The sequence below is a fragment of the Sciurus vulgaris genome (assembly GCF_902686455.1).
Source record: "Sciurus vulgaris genome assembly, chromosome: 7".
NCBI lineage: Eukaryota > Metazoa > Chordata > Mammalia > Rodentia > Sciuridae > Sciurus > Sciurus vulgaris.
Window position 1 is genome coordinate 6,646,922 of NC_136467.1, and position 18,308 is coordinate 6,665,229.

The following is an 18,308-nucleotide window of genomic DNA, read 5'->3' on the forward strand; positions in this document are numbered from 1 at the left end:
ATTTTAAGATATAGATGAGATTATGTGGTTTCAAATATTGATGAGAAGATGGAGAATGTCTTAGAAATTGGCTAAATTAAGTAACAGAAGTCATTGATCAGTTTACCTATGGGTGCAGACACTATCTGCTAATGCCTATGTCCCATGTAAGAGGGCTCTTACATGGACTATCAGAGAACCAACAGGAACAGTGCTGTTTGCCTCTATAGATACTATTCCATGTTACCCATCACTATTTTATAATATTTATATTATTTAAAACTTCTCATAGAGAACATATTCATTAAGTTTATTGAAAAACAGTAAAGGAAGATCAGAATGGCTTACATTTTCATTAAGCGGAGGAAAAACCTGAGGGTGGGTAAGACATGATCAAGTTATATAGTACCAAACAGTTTTCTAATGCTGGAGAAGGTTGGGTACAAAAGTAGGGAACTTAAAATATGGAATATCATTTAGTGAAGTGCAAAGTTAAAGTCTGACAAACTGCCATGAGAATTCTTTTCTTCAAAATCCAGCCTTCTCTAGTAGATGTGAGCTCTGAGATTACGTAATGAATAGACTAGTTTACAAACGATACCATGCCCATTTCCAGGATCAGGTCTTAAGAACGTCTCTCTTCAGACGAGTCTGTCTTGGAAACACCCATCACGCTACACTCGTTGAGAAAAGGAAGGACGCTGCCCTCAGTGGGCATTTTGCATCCACCTGTCAGTCACTCAGTGTCCACCTTGAAAGTAGACCCTTCTCCTCCACTGAACCATCCATGCTGTCCCAGGAGCCGTCAGACTTACCCTTCCAAGGCCAATGTAGGCTCTGATTAGACTTTTACCAAACATGGGCATATTTTCCAGAAAGATCATGAACTTCAAATATTCCATGTGATAAGATGAAGGAAGACCCTCATTTTGATCATTAGCAAATCAGTGGATAGGATTTACCATTTTGTAAAAATGTTATACTCAAAATGAAATAATAATCAAGAGATGACAAAGTAGCCAAATATGAAATCCCAGTGGGCACGTGGGCTTGGGGCCAGGATTTTCTCGGGAAACAGTTCTGCAGTCAACCTGACACAGGAACAGATGGCCAGCGTAGGGCTCCGGGCGCTGTAGGACACAGCACCAATAGCTTTTCACTGGAAATCGAGGTTTGCTGGGGCATGTGAAGGCGCTGTGTAAATGACCCAGTTCTGCACTAATGCAAGGCGATGTCATTGGCATTGCGTTTATTACAATCATTAGTCTCTTGGCAATTGGCTGGAATTTGACAAATCACTTTTGACTTTCTGGCTTCCTTGTACACTACATGAAAATATTTTCAAATGAGAGGTTTATTTTTATTGATACAGAATAAAAATCAGGAATGAAAAGTGTTGACAAGAACTATACTAGGAATATTATTAAGATCTTTTCTTCATTATTACTTACCTCCTAATAACTTTTTGCTTGAAGTAAATTATAGAAATAACTGATAATAGAATAACAAATTTCTTATTTTTGTCTGTTATTTTTTCCCACATCTTTTATTGGTGCATTCTAGTTGTACATAATGGTGGATCTGTTGTTACATATGCATATGTGCACACGATTTAACAACATAATTAGCATCCTTCCCCAGCAACTTCCTCCTCCCTCCCACTTTCCCTTCCCTTCCCACCTCTTGGTCCCTTTGCTCCACTGATCTCCTTTCAATTTCCATGAGATTACCTTTTCCTTTTTCTTCTCTTGCTTCTGCATTTGAGAAAAAGCATACATTCCTTGACCTTCTGAGTTTCATTTATTTATTTAGCTTAACATAATGATAATGGTCTCTGGCTCCATCCATTTTCCTGCAGATGACATAATTTCATGTTTCTTTGTGGGTGAATGAAACTCCACTGTGTATATATGCCACATTTTCTTTATCCATTCATCTGTTGATGGGCACCTAGGCTGGTTCCATAGTTTGGCTATTGTGAATTGTGCTGTTATAAACATGGGAATGCATGTATCACTCTGGTATAACTAATTCTTCAGGATAAATACTAAGAAGTGGTATAGCTGTGTCATATGGCAGTTCATGCCTATTCTTTTGAGGGAACTCCATACTGATTTCTCTAGTGGTGGTACTAATTTACAGTCCCACAACAGTGGGACTTTACATCCTCTCCAGCATTTATTATTATCTGTATTCTTGATGATCACCATTCTGACTGGTGTGAGATGAAATCTCAGTGTAGTTTTGATTTGCATTTCCCTAATTGCTAATGATGTTGAACATTTTTTCATGTCTTTGATGGCCATTTGTATTTCTTCTTTTGAGAAGTGTCTGTTTAACTCATTTCCCATTTATTAATTGGGAATAACCAATTTCTTTATGTAGTCTGCAGTGTTCTGTCTTTTCTATGGAACTAACCATATTGAGACTTTCAGTTCAGTGTTCAGAATCCAAAGTCTGTAAAATGTTCCGGCTCTAAGAAATCACAGAATAAATTCAAGTTAGAACAGAGTATACACATTCATTAAAACCACATGTACTTTTGTTTTTGTCTTTATAAAATGTGCTGATATTTTCAAGTTCATCTTGCCAGAATGAAAAGAAACTCAGTTTCTGGTTCTATCTAGTATTTATGTCTTATCACCTCCTAAGCTATGAAATTACATTCTCTATTTGAAATTTTCAAAGAATTTCAGGGCCAGGCATGGTGGTGTGTGCCTGTAATCCCAGCAGCTCCAGAGGCTGAGGCAGGAGGATCATGATTTCAAAGCCAGCCTCAGCAGAATTGAGGTGTTAAGTAATTCATTGAGACCCTGTCTCTAAATAAAATACAAAATAGGGTTGGAGATGTGGTTCAGTGGTCAAGTGCCCCTAAGTTCAATCCCCAGTACCAAAAAAAGAAAGAAAGAAAAGAATTTCACGGACATATTCATTATTCACATACTTATATGAAAAAGTAAGTTTATATTAAAGAAATAGCCTGAGTACTTAGCAGCTAAACTCACATATGGAATTGTCACTTCTCAAACTCTCATTTCTTGAGAGGTCTTTCTTATGGGAAAGTGGGTGTGGTCTGGAGGTACACACAGGTGAACCCCTGAGCCCTCTCATGGCCTGGTGGCTAGGCTTTTGTGAGATCTCTTTCTCTCGAATGTCAGCAGAAGCTTCTAACCAAGAGAGAACAGCAGAAGCGGTGGGATGCTTTCGCTCCCTGGATCACGTTGTCTGAGATTCCCCTTGACCAGGTGATAGGCTGCAGCGTAGGAGATGGGAGTGTCCTTGCCCGCGTGATGGCCGTCAACTCTGCCAAGCTGAGGACGCGCCCCTGGCAAGAACTGTAAGGGGCCTCCAGCCACCTGGCACCCACGAGTGCGGCCCTCAGGTCACAGCCGTAAGGAACTCGTTCTGCCAGCACCACGTTTTGGTTATCTTTGGATAGATATTTGGGTGGTCTCCAACTTGGGACCGTTATGAAGAGAACTCTTATGGACATTTGTATGATTCTCTGTGTGGACCTGTTTCATGTGGGTACGCTCGTGGAATAGGATGGCTGGGTCTTATTTGGATGCTTACTTTGTAAACAATGTCCTGCAGGTACCTGAAGCAATGGTGCCAGGTGACATTTGCACTAGCCCTATGCAGGCTACAGCTGCTTTATGACCGGCCAGTGTCTGGCATCGGTATTTTAAAATTTCTTACCCGTTGGCGTGGGCGCTCTTGGCTCCCTTGTGAGCTTTCGCAGCTACTGCATGAGATCTACATGAGAAAGGCTTCTTCTCCTTTTTCATAACTGTACTCAGACTGTTTAGAGGCTGTTCTATAGACACTTGGAGAGTAGAGGACATTTTCGTTCAAAGGATTTTTTCTTTATTATTTTCCCTGCTTACTATTGATGCTTGCCTTTATTGAGCCTTTGCAAGAATTAAAGCACTGAGCACAACTTTATTTAAAGCGTAGGACCCTTAAATTGCCTGGAGGAAAATGAAGGTGCTGGACAGCTTCTACTTGTGACAGATGGAGACATCTGCCTTAGCAGCGACATGAAGCAGGGTCAGGAAAGTGTCCTGATCTCAAGAGTGGTGGGTCACAGGGAAGTTGAGAAAAAGGAAGGGTTAAAAAGCACCCACTGGGTGCTGCCATTGCCCTGGGAAATGGACTCTTATCACCCAGCTATGGACTAAACTAAAAGTCACCCAACTTAGTAAGGTACACTTGAGAAGCGAGAAGCAACACAAGCAGCGGTTGCTGTTTTCCCTTGACTGTGTGCTGGGCACCCTGCAAAGACATCAGTGTTGGTGTTGCTTCGATCCGCATCCCCACAATATGGAGGAGGTGCTACCTCTGTGTTTTCCAGATGAGGAATGCTGAACTTGGAATGGGTAAAGGCAACCTGATTGAGAGCACAGAGTCAGCAATAGGGAGAAATAGGCTGCAGTAGTTCTGTGAACTTCAAACTCCTGTTCTTTATCATTGTGGCTGTTGGAGGCAAAAAGATAAAGAAAGGATGCTGGCCTCTGAGTATAGTTGCTCTCAAGACCGTTTTGCTGTTGTGGTCTTACAGTCTAAGTGTGAATTTCAAAATTACCTTTGTCCCTTAAGCTGAATTATGTGACTTTAGGTATTTGTGGAGTTATTCAAGAACATATTTGAGATACAGCACAATTGATGACAACATGAGATAATTTGGTAGAATAGTTTAAGTAAAATCAGTTACAATGACCACTTTCAAAAACTACGGAAACCTGGTGTGGTGGTCCATGCCTGTGATCCCAGTTACTCGGGAGGCTGAGGCAGGAGGATTGCAAGTTCAAAGCCAGCCTCAGCAACTTAGCAAGCCCTAAACAACTTAGCAAGACCCTGCCTCAAAATAAAAATTAAAAATAAAAAAGGCTGAGGATGTAGCTCAGTGGTTAAGCATCCATGGGTTAATCCCTGGTCTCAAAAAAAAAAAAAAAAAAACCTGTAAATGACAAGGCTGTATAGTAACATTATGGAAAAAGGGATTTGCAGTTTTTTTAAGCAGTAATAGATATGCCCAATAAGAAAAGCAGAGTATAGACTTATTCAGGTAATTCAAGAAAAAAAAATCCTTTGTCTGTCTGCAGCTTAAAGAATATTCTATGTCATGCTTTTCTGTGAATGGTGACATTAGTCAGGAAAACTGTCAAATGCCGTCTCTGTTGCTGTTTTCCACCTACTGCTTCCAACAACTGGCTGGACCTCTGGATTGCAGCGGCTGCCTCTGTCAACACCTTCTTAGATCATGCAGGTCCGCAGTGCCAAGGCTTTGGTCCAGGTTGTTTCTCCCTGGAGATGAGGGACTCAGCTACACAGACAAACCACTGAGTATGCAGTAGTCAAAATGGAGCTTCAATATTGAAAATAAAAGAGTACTTTTTGATATGAATTTAGAAAATTGTCTTTAACTTAGCTCAGGGTTGGCAAGCTTTCCCCAGAATGAGACTGGCAGCAAAGACTGTAGCAGGTCAGGAAGTCTGTGCTGGGACAATTCAGTTCTGCCTGGGAGCCATGAAAGCAGCCGTGCACCAAATGTGGCCATGTGCCAATAAAAGTGGTTTTATTGACACTGAAATTTGAATTTCACTTATTTTCAAGTGGTATGAAACATTACTCTTCTTTTCTGCTTTTTAACCAATTAGAAATGTGAAAACACTTCTTAACTCAAGGACTGTACAAAATTAGACACTAGGCTGGATTTGGCTAGTGGGTTATCATTTGGTAACCTCTGGTATAATGGCAGTGTTTATCAACTTTTTGTTACTATAACAAAGACCTTAGATAAATCAATTTAGAAAGAGAAAAGGTTTGTTGGGCTTGGTTTTGGAAGTTTCCGTCTATGGCCAGTGGGCCTTGTTGCTTCAGGTCTGTGGGGACACATCATGGTGGTGACGCATGGTGGAGGGAAGCCATTCACGTCATGGCCAGGAATGGAAAAAAGGTAAGAGAGAGACGCAGAATTCTACAGTCCCCTTCAAGGGCAGACCCTAATTACCAAAGACCCCCACTCAGTCCCCCTCTTGAATTGCCCACCACCTCCCTACAGCACCCAGTCAGGGACAAGCCCTTCCACACCGGCCGTTGGGGAATGTTAAAATCTGAACTATAGCAGTTGCTAAAGTAATTTCTGTGGTTTTCTTGATTGTAACCATTACTAGGCAAAATAAGAAGCTTTCCAAAAAATAACCAAATGATTATTAGGGTATATATTTCAATTTTTCTGTCTGACTTTTTTTTTTTTCCAGATATCTTCCTGTGATTCTTTAGATTTGAGAGATGAATTTGTTTTGGGTTCTTCTGTTGACATGTTACTATCTTTAGTTCTCTTCTACCACCATTTAATTTGCATCTTCTTTAATCTTTTAATCTAAAGACCCTTCTCACTCCTGCACAAAAACTATTAATTATAAATGCTTTGGTCATGCAAAAGCTTTGAAATAAAATATGCAATGATTGTTAAAATTTTTTACTTTCTATAATTAGAAGGGAGCAAAGTTAGGTCTGCTGTGTCATGACCATACTCGTGAGACATCAGTTTGTTTCCAGGGTAGGTGGGGCATTCCCTCAGCAGGGTGGGTGGCCTGGAGAGACCAGCACAAGTTTCACTAAGTTGAGCTCCTGTATCGGAAGAATTCTATTTAGTTTTGTACTTTTGGTGTTATGGTCTGAGATCAGTTAGAAAACCATGAGTGAGTTTTCCATGGTATCTCTGTACAGCTCAAGAATTTGTAAGCTCACGTAGCATTTTATATGACAATTGTGTAAATGTTTTGATTGCTGTTTGGGCACTAAAAATTAAGATATGAAAAATAATTATCTGTGCTATACACAGATAATCTCATTGAATTCTAGCCTCTGAGGCAGGAAAGGGTCTCTGATGGGGTAGCAGAATGTGGGGCCCTCACTTCTGCCCAGGGTCGTTAGTGTTCCTTTCCAGCTGCCATGTCCCTTTTCTCTCTCAATTGCATATACTGAGTTGTTCAGAAGAAGCCACTGTGTGCCAAAGAAAGCATGGCCAGCCCATAAGGTCAGGATTAACCACAGTGAAACCCATTTCTTTAAAGCCAGGGATTTGCCAGAGGTGGTGGCACACACCTGTTATCCCAGAGGCTCAGGAAGCTAAGACAGGAGAAATGCAAGTTCAAAACCAGTCTCAGCAACTTAGTGAGGCCCTAAGCAACTTAGGGAGACCCTGCTCTACATAAAATATTTTTAAAAAGGTCTGGAGATGTGGCTCAGTGTTTAAGTGCCCCTGGATTCAATCCTCAGTATTGATAAATGAATAAACAAACAAACATACCCAGAGATTGTACAGACCTGCAAGCGTGCAAGCTCAGTATGAAGGGCCACCAGCCCCGGTTTGAGAGCCAGAGCCCAGCAGGGCCATATGCCCAGAGAGTCTTTGTTCCCTCAGGAGAGATGGCATAGTCCCTTGACAGAAGGAACACGGAAGCTGCTCCTGGGGGTTCTGTCAGTAGTTGTATAGAGTGAAAAGAGGAAAGTCACGTGACCTCAATTATACCCTGACTCATTTCAAAATGACTTGATAACCTACAAGGCTACATTGAAATCACAATGAAAAAAAGTTAAAATAGATGTAGAAGTGAAGAGTAACCCTAACAAAGCAAGGGCTTGTTGTGAGTCAGGCAGTGTTGCTGGAGATGACCTCTGACTTTGGCTCTCAAGTTTTCCTAGGTGTCAAAAAAATGAGAGAAATCTGGTGTAACCACTACCATCAGAGAAACAAGAATCAGAACAGACAAATAAGTGAGATCCCTTTTGGGTCACTGTAAAGGTGTGATGTAGGGCGCAGGTGACTGAGCCAAGTCACATCACTCCCCACTGAATTCCCCACTTTAAGCTACAAAGCAAGACTGGCAAACGTGCTGAGATTCTAAGCATTATTGCTTCATCTCTCATTTAAGATGTTTGTCATTTTTTTAAAAGTGAATAGATGCATGCTTAAAAATCAAATTTGTGGTTGGCCCTATCATAAGGCAGCCCCTGTAAGATGAGAGAAGCAGCCTCCTACTTCCTTTTCTCCCCCAGCTCCAGCTTCACCTCCCCATTCTTAGAATTTGTGTTTTACTTTTGCACTGTCCAAGCTGAGTACCGGATGCATTTGGTCCCATAACCATGATTACAATGTTCTGTTTTCACCAGTGTGACTCTAAGGCCAAAAACAAAATGAGTGTCTACATTATCCAAATAACAGCAGGATCAGCAGATGGAATGGAGTTTTTAATTCTTGGTCACTGGTGGTCTCACTGGTGAGCACTGACCTCCTGTGTGGCTGGGATGACATTTTCTCGATGACTAATTATGGGCATTGCATCGTGAGCCCCCAGGCCTGCTGCCTACCTCCAGACTCAGTGATTCACCAGAAGGACTTGCAAGGTTGGGTGTCACATGACTGAGATTCCTCCTAGTAGAAGGGCAAGAAGCAAACTCTGCAAAGGGACAGACACCCAGGGAGATGCAGAGGAAGCCACAGCACATTTCCAGCGGCCTCTCCTGGGGTCTCTCAGCAAGCACTGATCCCTCCCAGCACAAGCCTCAATACTGCTGGGGCCTCGAAGCCCAGGTTTAGTGGGGGCTGGTTGTGTGGGCATCTCTGCCCAGCACTTATCAGAATTCCAGACACCCAGAAGGAAAGAGGGTGCTGGGCATGAATCACATTCTTTGTCCAAACAGCATAGGTTCTGCGAACCACCCACGTGAGCGAGGGAATGGCAGGGACCCTTCTGAAATCCAAGTTCCCAAATGCTAGTGGAGAGCCGACCTTGAAAGCAGGCCTTCCTAACAATAGCAGGAGCAGGCCGGCGGCAATTCCTTTCTGCACACTTGCTTCCAGTCCAAGCAGAGGCTCTTGGGCTAATGATTTTTGAATCCAAAAACTCACTGCCTTTGCGATCTGGGTTTAAGAGCAGGTAGAGCGGCTCGGGCATTCAGGCAGAGCTCAGCCTTCCTTCCTGTTCTCTAGAACAGTGCATGTGTGCATGCATGCGTGTGTGGTGCTATGTGTTCTTGTGCGTGTGTGCATGTGTGTGTGTGCACACGCATGCTGGTGAAGGAGGGCAAGGCCATGCAGACTTGAGCAAGAGGCATTTGAGCAAAATGCCTTGCACACCGCCCCGACATTTTCTCCTGCAGGTTGGCCAGGCTGCTCTGGGCTGATTCTGGGAGCAGGAATGGGCCTCATGCTAACTCACGACAGCCAGTTTTGCTCCCCTGTCCCAACCTTCCTCCTCCTGGCTCTCACAACACCTCTGCAGGGAGCTCTGTCTTTCTTCTCTCCTCCATCCTTCCAGTTACAGCTACAGAGACAATGGCTCAGCTACTGGCTGGACTGGTCCCTGGCTCACTTCCAGACTCACAAATGCAAGGCCAACCCTGCCAGCCTCTAGCTGTCATTCCAGACTCTGAGCACGCTTCCCATTCCCTCTGTAGCCCCTCAGACAGTCTCCCCTCAGACATTGGGAATTAGGTTGGAGGCCTTCCTCTCTGAACTTTGCAGGTATTGCTGCAATTTAAAAGTTCCATTTTGATTTTTGTAGAGTAGATGGTCTGATCTTTCTCTCTAGCAGGTTTTAGGAACTTCTATTTATGGAATATTGTGGCTCCAGGTCCCTCTGCCCTCTCTCCTACTCCCCCACCCTCACCCCTCAACCTCCAAGGGCTTAGGAACAGACACTCATTCCCTGCTACAGCCTGTTGCCTGTTCCAGAAAAGCTTGGAAATCTCCCCAACCACTCTGTGCTATGGGTTTGCACATGGCTAGTGTTTCAGCCCAAGTTCCATGGTGTCTCAAGAGGGACCGGTGGTCAGTCACTGTGTGCTCAACAGGCCAGCAGTGGCAGGCAGTCTCCGGGGGCCTGGACACATTCCACGTGTGTTGAATGCAGTTTTTTTGAGTGTGACATGTGTGTGCATTTTCATTTAAAAGTCACCAATTAAAATCGTAATGAACTTAAGCAAAGTTTTAAAGTTTAACATAATTAAGATTGTTAGTAATGAGAGGATTATACCCCAGAAGATGCAGATTGCTTTTCTATTTCCTTGTAACTCTTCCCTTTACAATCATTTAAATAATTGTGCTCCTGCTTTAATCCAGATTTTCATCCCTTTCACCAAGAATATGGTTAAGGAATAAGAACAACAAATTGTGGTCACAGCATATTTTTTAATTTAGCTGTGGATGTTTGCTTAGCTCTCTTTGGTGACTCAGGCAGTTCTTTTTCTTAGCATGATGTTTAAAAGCTCCCTGAACAAACTACATAGGCTCTTTCTGTTCTTTGTCTTTCGGGCCAGTATAGATTTCTTGAAATTTTGGCAAAGTTAAAGACTTCTGATCACATTGCTGGTTGCTTTCCAAATCGTGCATTAACTGACCCTGAGTTTCAGTTTGTGTGGTCTCTTCTGGTTAATAGGAAGACACCTGCTGTCACTTAAATCTTTGTTTCTTCAGCTACAAGAAGTCTCTGTTGAGGTGTCCCCTTTGTCAGGTTCTCTCCAGGTGCTGGATGCTGCAGTGACTGGCACTGGCCACTCTGCCTGGTGTGGCCCACTTGCAGTGGGGCACAAACAGCCATTGCTCCATCCATGCCACTTGTAGTGCCAGCTGCCGTGAAGCAGGGGGACAGATGTAGAGAAGATGTAGACATAGAGCAGGCCAGATGGGGAGGACAGGGCACCCTCGGGGATGGCCTTCCTAAAGAGGGCCTGAGGAAGTATGGGGATGGGAACTGAACAGGCCTGGCCACACTCAGCAAAGGCAGCCTGAACATGTTCACGACCATGTGTTTGACTGGCGGCCCCTGGAAAGCATCTGGAGAGACCTGCAGGGTCTGCGGACTGCGCTCTGGGCATCCCTGGACTACACACTTGTCCCACTACATCTAATCATAGAAATGGAAATAAGAAGACTTTAGAAAGCATACTTGGGAGTACATGTATGTTAGAATTTGTGCACCAAGGATATGTTGTTGTTGTTTTTTCTTGAAGGGTCCATCTTGCTGGGATGATGTCTTGATTCCAAATCGAATGAGTGGCAAGTGCCAATCTCCAGGCTGCCCTGGGACCAGAGCGGTGAGTAACTGGTCATGTTAATTATCTTTAAAACAAAAAAGTAGTGGCATCTTTTATATTTATTAAGAAATTAGATTCAAGGCCAAACATGCCAGTTGTGTCTTCTTCCAGTTAGCGATGATCACCGGAAGTCACACGATGCTCCGATGTATTAAAAGCCCTCCTTGCCTCCCAGGGCCACTCTCCCAGGTCCTCGCCACTCTGGGTGATGTATACAAACCAACCGCTTTTCCTCTGCTCTCACACCACAACCGTCAACACAGATTTCTGTGACCTGAGAAGGTCCCAGCTGTCTTCTGACCAACCAGGTCTGAACTAGGGGTCCCACAAGCCCCTGCTCTGGGTTCAATTAATTTGCTAGGACAACTCACAGAACTCAGGAAAATACTGATTTACCATTCACAGGTTTATTATAAAGGATGTAGTTACTGTGAAGGATGTAGTTGAAGAGATGCCTAAGGCCAGGCAGGGAGGAAGCAGGGCAGAGCTTCCATGTCCTCTCCAGGCCTGCCACCCTCCAGCTCTCTGGAAACTCTCTGAACCCTGTCCTTTTGAGTAATAATGGAGGCCTCATTATGTAGGTATGACTGGGTAAATGACTGGGCACTGGCAATCAACTTAACCTTCTGCTCCTCTCCCCTCCCTGGAGCTGACTGGTGCTGAAAAGTCCCAACCCTCTAACCCTGCCTGGTCTTTCTGTGACTGGCCCCATCCCCTGTCCTGAAGCTGCTTGGGGGCTGCCAGCCCCCAGTGCATCATTGGAATGCTAAAAGGAGAGGAAGCAAACAGAAACCCAAAGAAACCACTTATCACCTGGAAAGTCCCAGGATTTGTAGGCATTACATGTTAGGAATCAGGGCTGGGGACAAAGACCAAATACATATTTCATAGTATTACTGATGTGACATTGAAATGCACCCATCCAGACTCAGTACAAAGTGACATTCAGAAGAAACAAAGAGGAACCTAAGAGGAGAACCTGTTCAGAGCCTAACAAAAGAAAAATAGCAAATATAAAGTTAATCTTTCCCCAGTGCTGTGATATTTTATATTTATATCCACATCATTCAAATCATTCCCCTTTTGCTTTATCTCGTCCTACCTCTCTTCAGTGGTTTTCTGGCAGAGTTGTTTGGTAGTATGGTGGCCAGGTATGGAGCTGAGTTACAGTGCCCTCTTCTGTGACCCTTTGCTTCTTTGTGTTTCATATAGAGCAGATGGTTCTTGAAAGATACCCCAAACTCTGACATCATTTTAAAATAATTTTATTATTGCGGTCATGTTTATCATTCGTATAATGTTATACATTTTACCTCAAAAATCCTCGTGTCCATCGCGACCTGGCTGTATCTATTTCCTGAGCGGTAAATGCGGTCGCGGTGCCACAGCACAAATGGCAATGCTATTTCACAGCCTCACAGTCAGCTGGCTGTTCATAGCTTCTCGAAGGAACAGAATCTGTCAGTAGCAACAGGTCCGGCACTGGAGCTGGGATCATTAGCTGTGCCTTCTCTTGCTGATCTGCGAGATGACTGCAAGGACACCAAGCTAGCAGCAATCAGCAGTCAATTCCCCATCAGGTGGGCTAGGACCATGAGCAGATTCTTATTAATGTAAACCCTGAAGAAAGAAATCCTGAAGACAAATGATGACGCGTATGTCATTACAGACATCAAAACACAATCCAGTCTTGTGAGTTTCCTGCTGAGATGTAATTTAAACATATATATTTTATACAGCAGAATCCTTAAGTAATAGTTAAAAATATATATACATATATGCATATACGTATATCTATACACAAACACACCATCTGTGTACTGTAGCCTCCGAGATAGGAATTTTACCACATGCAGCAATTTCACACTTACATACACATGGTCATCCGCCCATCCACCCAGTCAGCTCCCCACCTGTCTGCTCTTTGTGGCATTCGTGGTCTTCATCCCTTACAGTAACATGAGATCCTTTAAAAATCTACTTCAATCATTGACTGCCTGCCTCTCCTGTTCCTTGATAGTAATTGGCAAGATTTATTCATAGAAGAATAGAAAATCCTGCATCTCTAAGGAATTTATCTTCAAATCAGTCAAAAGGGAAAAACTTTGTTGAGTGGTGTTGAAAATCATGTTCTTGCTTGTTGCATATTTAACTTACCTGGGTTATTGATTCGGTATGAATTAAGTTATATTGCAACTCTATTTCTGACAGTGGACATCCCTGAAAGCCTTGAAGTTCACATAAAACCATAAAACTGGCGATTTTCAAAGACTAACTGTGTTTCCCTGATAAAGAAAAATTCATTTGCCAGCAATTAAAAGAAAGCTGGACTGTAGAGAAGAAATGGAGCAAGCTGGCACCCTGGGCCAACCAGTGGTCACTGGAGGGGGACACTGCATGCTGGGCCAGTGGAGTTGAGGGCCTGTCCAGGGAGCAAGGTGGAAACAGAGCCCTACAGAAAGGAAGGGCTCAGAATGAGCTAACCTCATGGACAGAGGGGTGGTAAGGGCCCTGGCCTATTTTCCTCTTGCTCTGGGTAAAGTAGAAAATATCATCTGGAAGGATTATCATCATTTCCTGACCTTCGGGCAAATATTCACTCTTCTGTGTGGGCACAGAAAGTCCTCAGTTTAGAACATTGTTTAGCACAGCCATGATTTGGCAGTGCGAGATCCTGACCTGGAACAAACCCAGATCCTCCCAGGAGACCTGTACCTTAAAATGAGGATCCAAATAATCCCTCCAGATAACATCATGCAGCATGAGTTAGAAAAATCATGATAAGCCATCAGGAACGAGAACAAGGGGCTCAAGTCCGAAAGAATGCACGAATTGAGGGCTGGGGCACTCAGCGGTACAGCACTTGCCTATCATGCGTGAGGCCCTGAGTTTGACCCCCAGCACTGAAAAAAATATGGAAATTGAAATTATCAGGGAGAGAATAACAAGTGTGATTAACATATTTTTAAAAAGTGTATATAGCAAATTATTAAAAACAAAAGATTGTCAGAGAAGACTAGAAATATCCATAGTACACATACACTCACAAAAGAAATATAGAATTGAATATTAGAATAACTGTCACTAAATTTACTAAATAGGCTAACCTGTAAATAAAATATAGGTGAAAAGAGAAATTAGAACTTAAATCTGAAACTTAACCTGAAAAATCAAAAATACAATCAAAAATTTCTAATTATAAAAGAGAAGTCAAAAAATACAGAAGATAGAAATTTGAAATATTAGGTTTCCAAAAGAAAAATAATAGAATTGATATTATTTAAAGAAATAATGAATTAAAACTTCCTATGATTTTCAAGACTCAAGAATCCCAATGAATTCCACATTGCTTAGATAAAATGAAAGCCACATATGAATAAACCACACTGAAACTACAGATTGTCAAAGTCAAACAGAAATTTCTAAAAGTGGTTAGAATGGGGCATTTTCTACACAGGAATGACAATTCAACTGAGAGTTAATCAAAATCAACATTGGAAGACAAATGATAGAGAACAATATCCTCAAAACATGGAAAGAAAATAAATGCTAAGGTAAAATTGTATTTCAGGAAAATCTTTCAAGAATGAAGGTCAAGACCAACTATAAAAATGCTGTTTTCAGACAAATAAAACCTTGAAATTTACTTTTGTCTGCATATTACTTAATTTTTTAATTGCACATTTTAAAAAAGAAAAAAAACAATCCTAAAAGAAATGCCTAGAATTTGAGAAGGGATGGTTCAAAGATATAAAGGAAACATAACAATAAATGTGATAATATTTTAGTTTAGGAGTATTTAGAAGTGATAAAGTAACTGTGGACACCTTTGCACAGGAGCATGGAACATAAAGTATTCTAGGAGTTTTTATTTTAACCAAAAAGCAAAAATACCATTTAAAAAAATTCTGTTTTGTTACTTAAATGTTCCTGGCAGCTTTGTGTCAAGCAAACTAGAACCAACTGACCTGCCCAACAGTAGGTGACATGTGCATAAACTGTTGCATCCATACAGGGATGCCAGCAGGAGAGAGGAAGGAACCCCAGGCATATCCACCTGGATCTCAAAATATGCAGGCTTAGGGAATGGGGCCAGACCAGCAGGGCAAACCTGCAGTTATGTGGAGCTCCAGAGGACGTGTGCAGGCTGCAGCAATGGGGCGTCAGTGGGTACCCAGGTATGGGGCTGCGGGAAGCAGGAGCTGGGGAAGGCCGAGGGCCAGGGAATCTGTAGGGTGATAAATCATTCATCATCTTGATTATCATGTTGGCTGAATGGTTAACTATGTGTGCCAAAACTTATCAAATGCGTGTGCATGTGTGCGTGTGTGTGTGTGTGTGTGTGTGTGTGTGTGTGAATATTGATTCAGTGATACTCTTAAAAAATCAGTGTTGGGTAACCTGATATTGGGTTACCTCTCGCCCCTGCAAGAGTTGTGTTTCTGTCCTTCCCACTTAAATAATCCTACTTCTTTCACTCTTGCAAGAAAGAAAAAAGTCAGTGCCAACATTTATAAAATTAGCACCAAGACCCACCTCCCTGTGTGCGGGGTGGGATTCATTTCTATTGGCCAACAAGCCCCCAAGGTGAAAATCACTGGTGGGCTGGCTGAACCATGGCAGCTGTCTCTCTCTCTCTCTCTCTCTCTCTCTCTCTCTCTCTCTCTCTCTCTCTCTCTCTCGTGCGCACACACACACACACACACACACACACACACACACACGATCCATGAAACAAGGAAGCTTTGCCCAGAAGCTTCTGCAGATGCTTTGAGTCCCATTCTGGGCCAACTTCATGCCCAACTCAGTTACGGGGAGAGAGAGAGACCACACACAGGCACAGGACAGCCTGGACGAAGGCTTCACACGGCTGTAGCTCCTGTGGGCTCCCAAGGGTGTGCTGCTCAGGTGCTGGAGTTGGACACACCAGCAGGCTTCTTCCAGAGCCTGCCACTGGTCCCCGTCTCTGGCCGAGCATGGTTTTCCTGAGCAGGAAAGCAGAGGCAGCTAACAGACCCCGCCCGTGCAGCTGCCCAGAACCCCTCTGATGGGCACTCTGTCTGGGCCTGGCCGAGCATACCCTTGGCTGCGCATGGGATAATCCTGCCCGCACCAGAGCTTTGTGGTGACAATTCCAGGGTCCACTGGAGGCTTTTCCATGCCCAGTGTGTCCACAGGTGCCCCTGGTAGGAGCAAAGAGTGATGGGCGAGGCGGGGTGAGGGCTGCAGATTCCCGCTCCAGCTGCTCTCCCCAGGCTGCCCTGGAGTGAGCCCTCTGGTGTGGAGGGAGGAGCTCCCACACCGGTGCCCCCTTCTGCACTGAGCCTCGATCACTCCAGTGGGACTCAAAGCTTTACTCAGGGCTCCCTCGTCCTCTTGTGCTCAGGGGGCCTTTCTTTGTTTGAGACTTCCTGATGCCACATGAGGAGGGAGTTTTCGTTGTTGCCTTGTCTTGTTTTCGTACTGGGACTTGAACCCCGGTGCTTACCACTGAACCGCCTCCCTAGTCCTTTGTAAATAGAGGGTGCGTCTCCTCAAAGGACTTTCATCCCCTTGAATGTTTGATTTGTCGTTGGGCTTATCTTGGCTTGGCTGGATTCCAGTCCCCACTGACCAGCCCCTCACCACGCCCAGTGGGTCAGAATGACCCATGGATGACCACAGGGGTTGGAAGCTCAAGCCCCATTGAGGGCACAAGGGCAGAGACCTCCAGTGCTCAGCCCTGAATCCCCTGCGCCCTGTGGAGAAAAGCCCACAGGTCTCTGGAGGAAGGCCCTCTTGTCCCAGCAGAGGCACCTGATGGTGTCCTCTAGGGCCATGGGCCTTCACCACCGCCTTCCTCAGAACCTCCAGGAGGAGCCTCCTCAGAAGCAGTTCCTGGCCAGTGACCCTTCAGTCTAGTTATTGTTAACATGAAACATTTAGTCTTTAAATCAAAGATGCAACCAAAAGGTTCAGGCTAACCATCCAAGGGACTGAAATAAAACAGAATGTCAATCAGTAGAAGAAAAACAATGGGGGGGGGGGTGGAAATGAGGGGAGTGTGAAATGCAGCAAGCAGGACAAATAAGTAGCACAGGCAAAAAGGACAGGAACGAAACCATGACAGCAACGGACTGGGATGGAAATGTCCCGAGGACACACAGACAGAGGTCCTGGGTGGATCAGAGCAGGGAGCTCCAGTCGAAGACACAGCTAGGGGGCCCCGTGGTGCATGCCTGTCATCCCAGCGACTCCGGGAAGATCAGAAGTTCAAAGCCAGCCTCACAACCAGTGAGAACCTGCCTCAAAATAAAACATAAAGAAGGCTGGGGATGTGGCTCCGTGGTTAAGTGTCACTGGGTTCAGTCCCCAACACAAGAAAAAAAAAAAAAAAAAGACACACCTAACAGAGGAGAACAAAAACATTGAGAGTAAAAGAAAGGAAACTGACATTCCAGGCAAGTATTAATAAAGAACACCGTTAAAACCATATTAACTGCATAAAAAAGAAAATCGTAACTGAAAAGGAATTACTAAAATTGAGATTCCTGCATTTTGATAAAAGGTTCAATAATCTAAGATGATACAGCACTTGAAAAATACGTACGATCTTAGTAACATGGGCTCAAAATATGTCAAGGGCGTCAAAATGAACAGATTACCACACGAAGGGAGAGAGTGACGGAACTCAGGATGAGCCCCTACAGCAGACTCGGGAAGAGTGCCCCAATGCCCAGTGACATCAGGAGCAGGCGCCCAGCACAGCCCGTCACGCTTAAGACATTAAGGAATTTAAATCTCACTAAGAAAAGTGGGACATTTCTATGTGGAATTGTGAATCTCTGAGTCAATAAAAGACTGAAATGCACACATGGGACCACACAGCAATGAAATACACCCCCGTCAAAGACATGGGTTTGCAGCCAAACTAGTGTGTGAGCAGACGATCTAGGAACACAAACGCGTACTTCATGAAAGAAGAGATAGAGCACTTCAACAGCTGTGTTCTCCCATCATCTAGTGACACTGCAGAAATGTCTGCATGTGGAGGGATTGAGGCCTGCACCCTCCTGGGTACCCAGGCACAGGCAGCAGAAGCCCAGCCTCAGTGTGAGACGCTCCTCTCCTTCACGCTGGCCCTGGGAGCCATTATTCCAGAGTGCCCTTTCACAGGGTAGCTCAATCTACATCAAAATTACTGTGTCCTCCAAAGTCATCCTGTCCTGTCTGTTTCCTAAGGA

At 43.9% G+C, this 18,308-nt stretch overlaps 1 protein-coding gene across 3 annotated transcripts in view; it reads left to right on the forward strand.

Moving 5' to 3' along the window:
* PRKN (parkin RBR E3 ubiquitin protein ligase) overlaps positions 1-18,308 on the forward strand; it is a 1,234,090-nt gene that overhangs the window by 609,317 nt on the left and 606,465 nt on the right. For all 3 annotated transcript variants that reach the window (XM_079148625.1, XM_079148626.1, XM_079148627.1), the window contains exon 5: positions 11,002-11,085. In XM_079148625.1, coding sequence (XP_079004751.1) covers positions 11,002-11,085 — 84 coding nt within the window. The remainder of the gene's footprint in view (positions 1-11,001; positions 11,086-18,308) is intronic.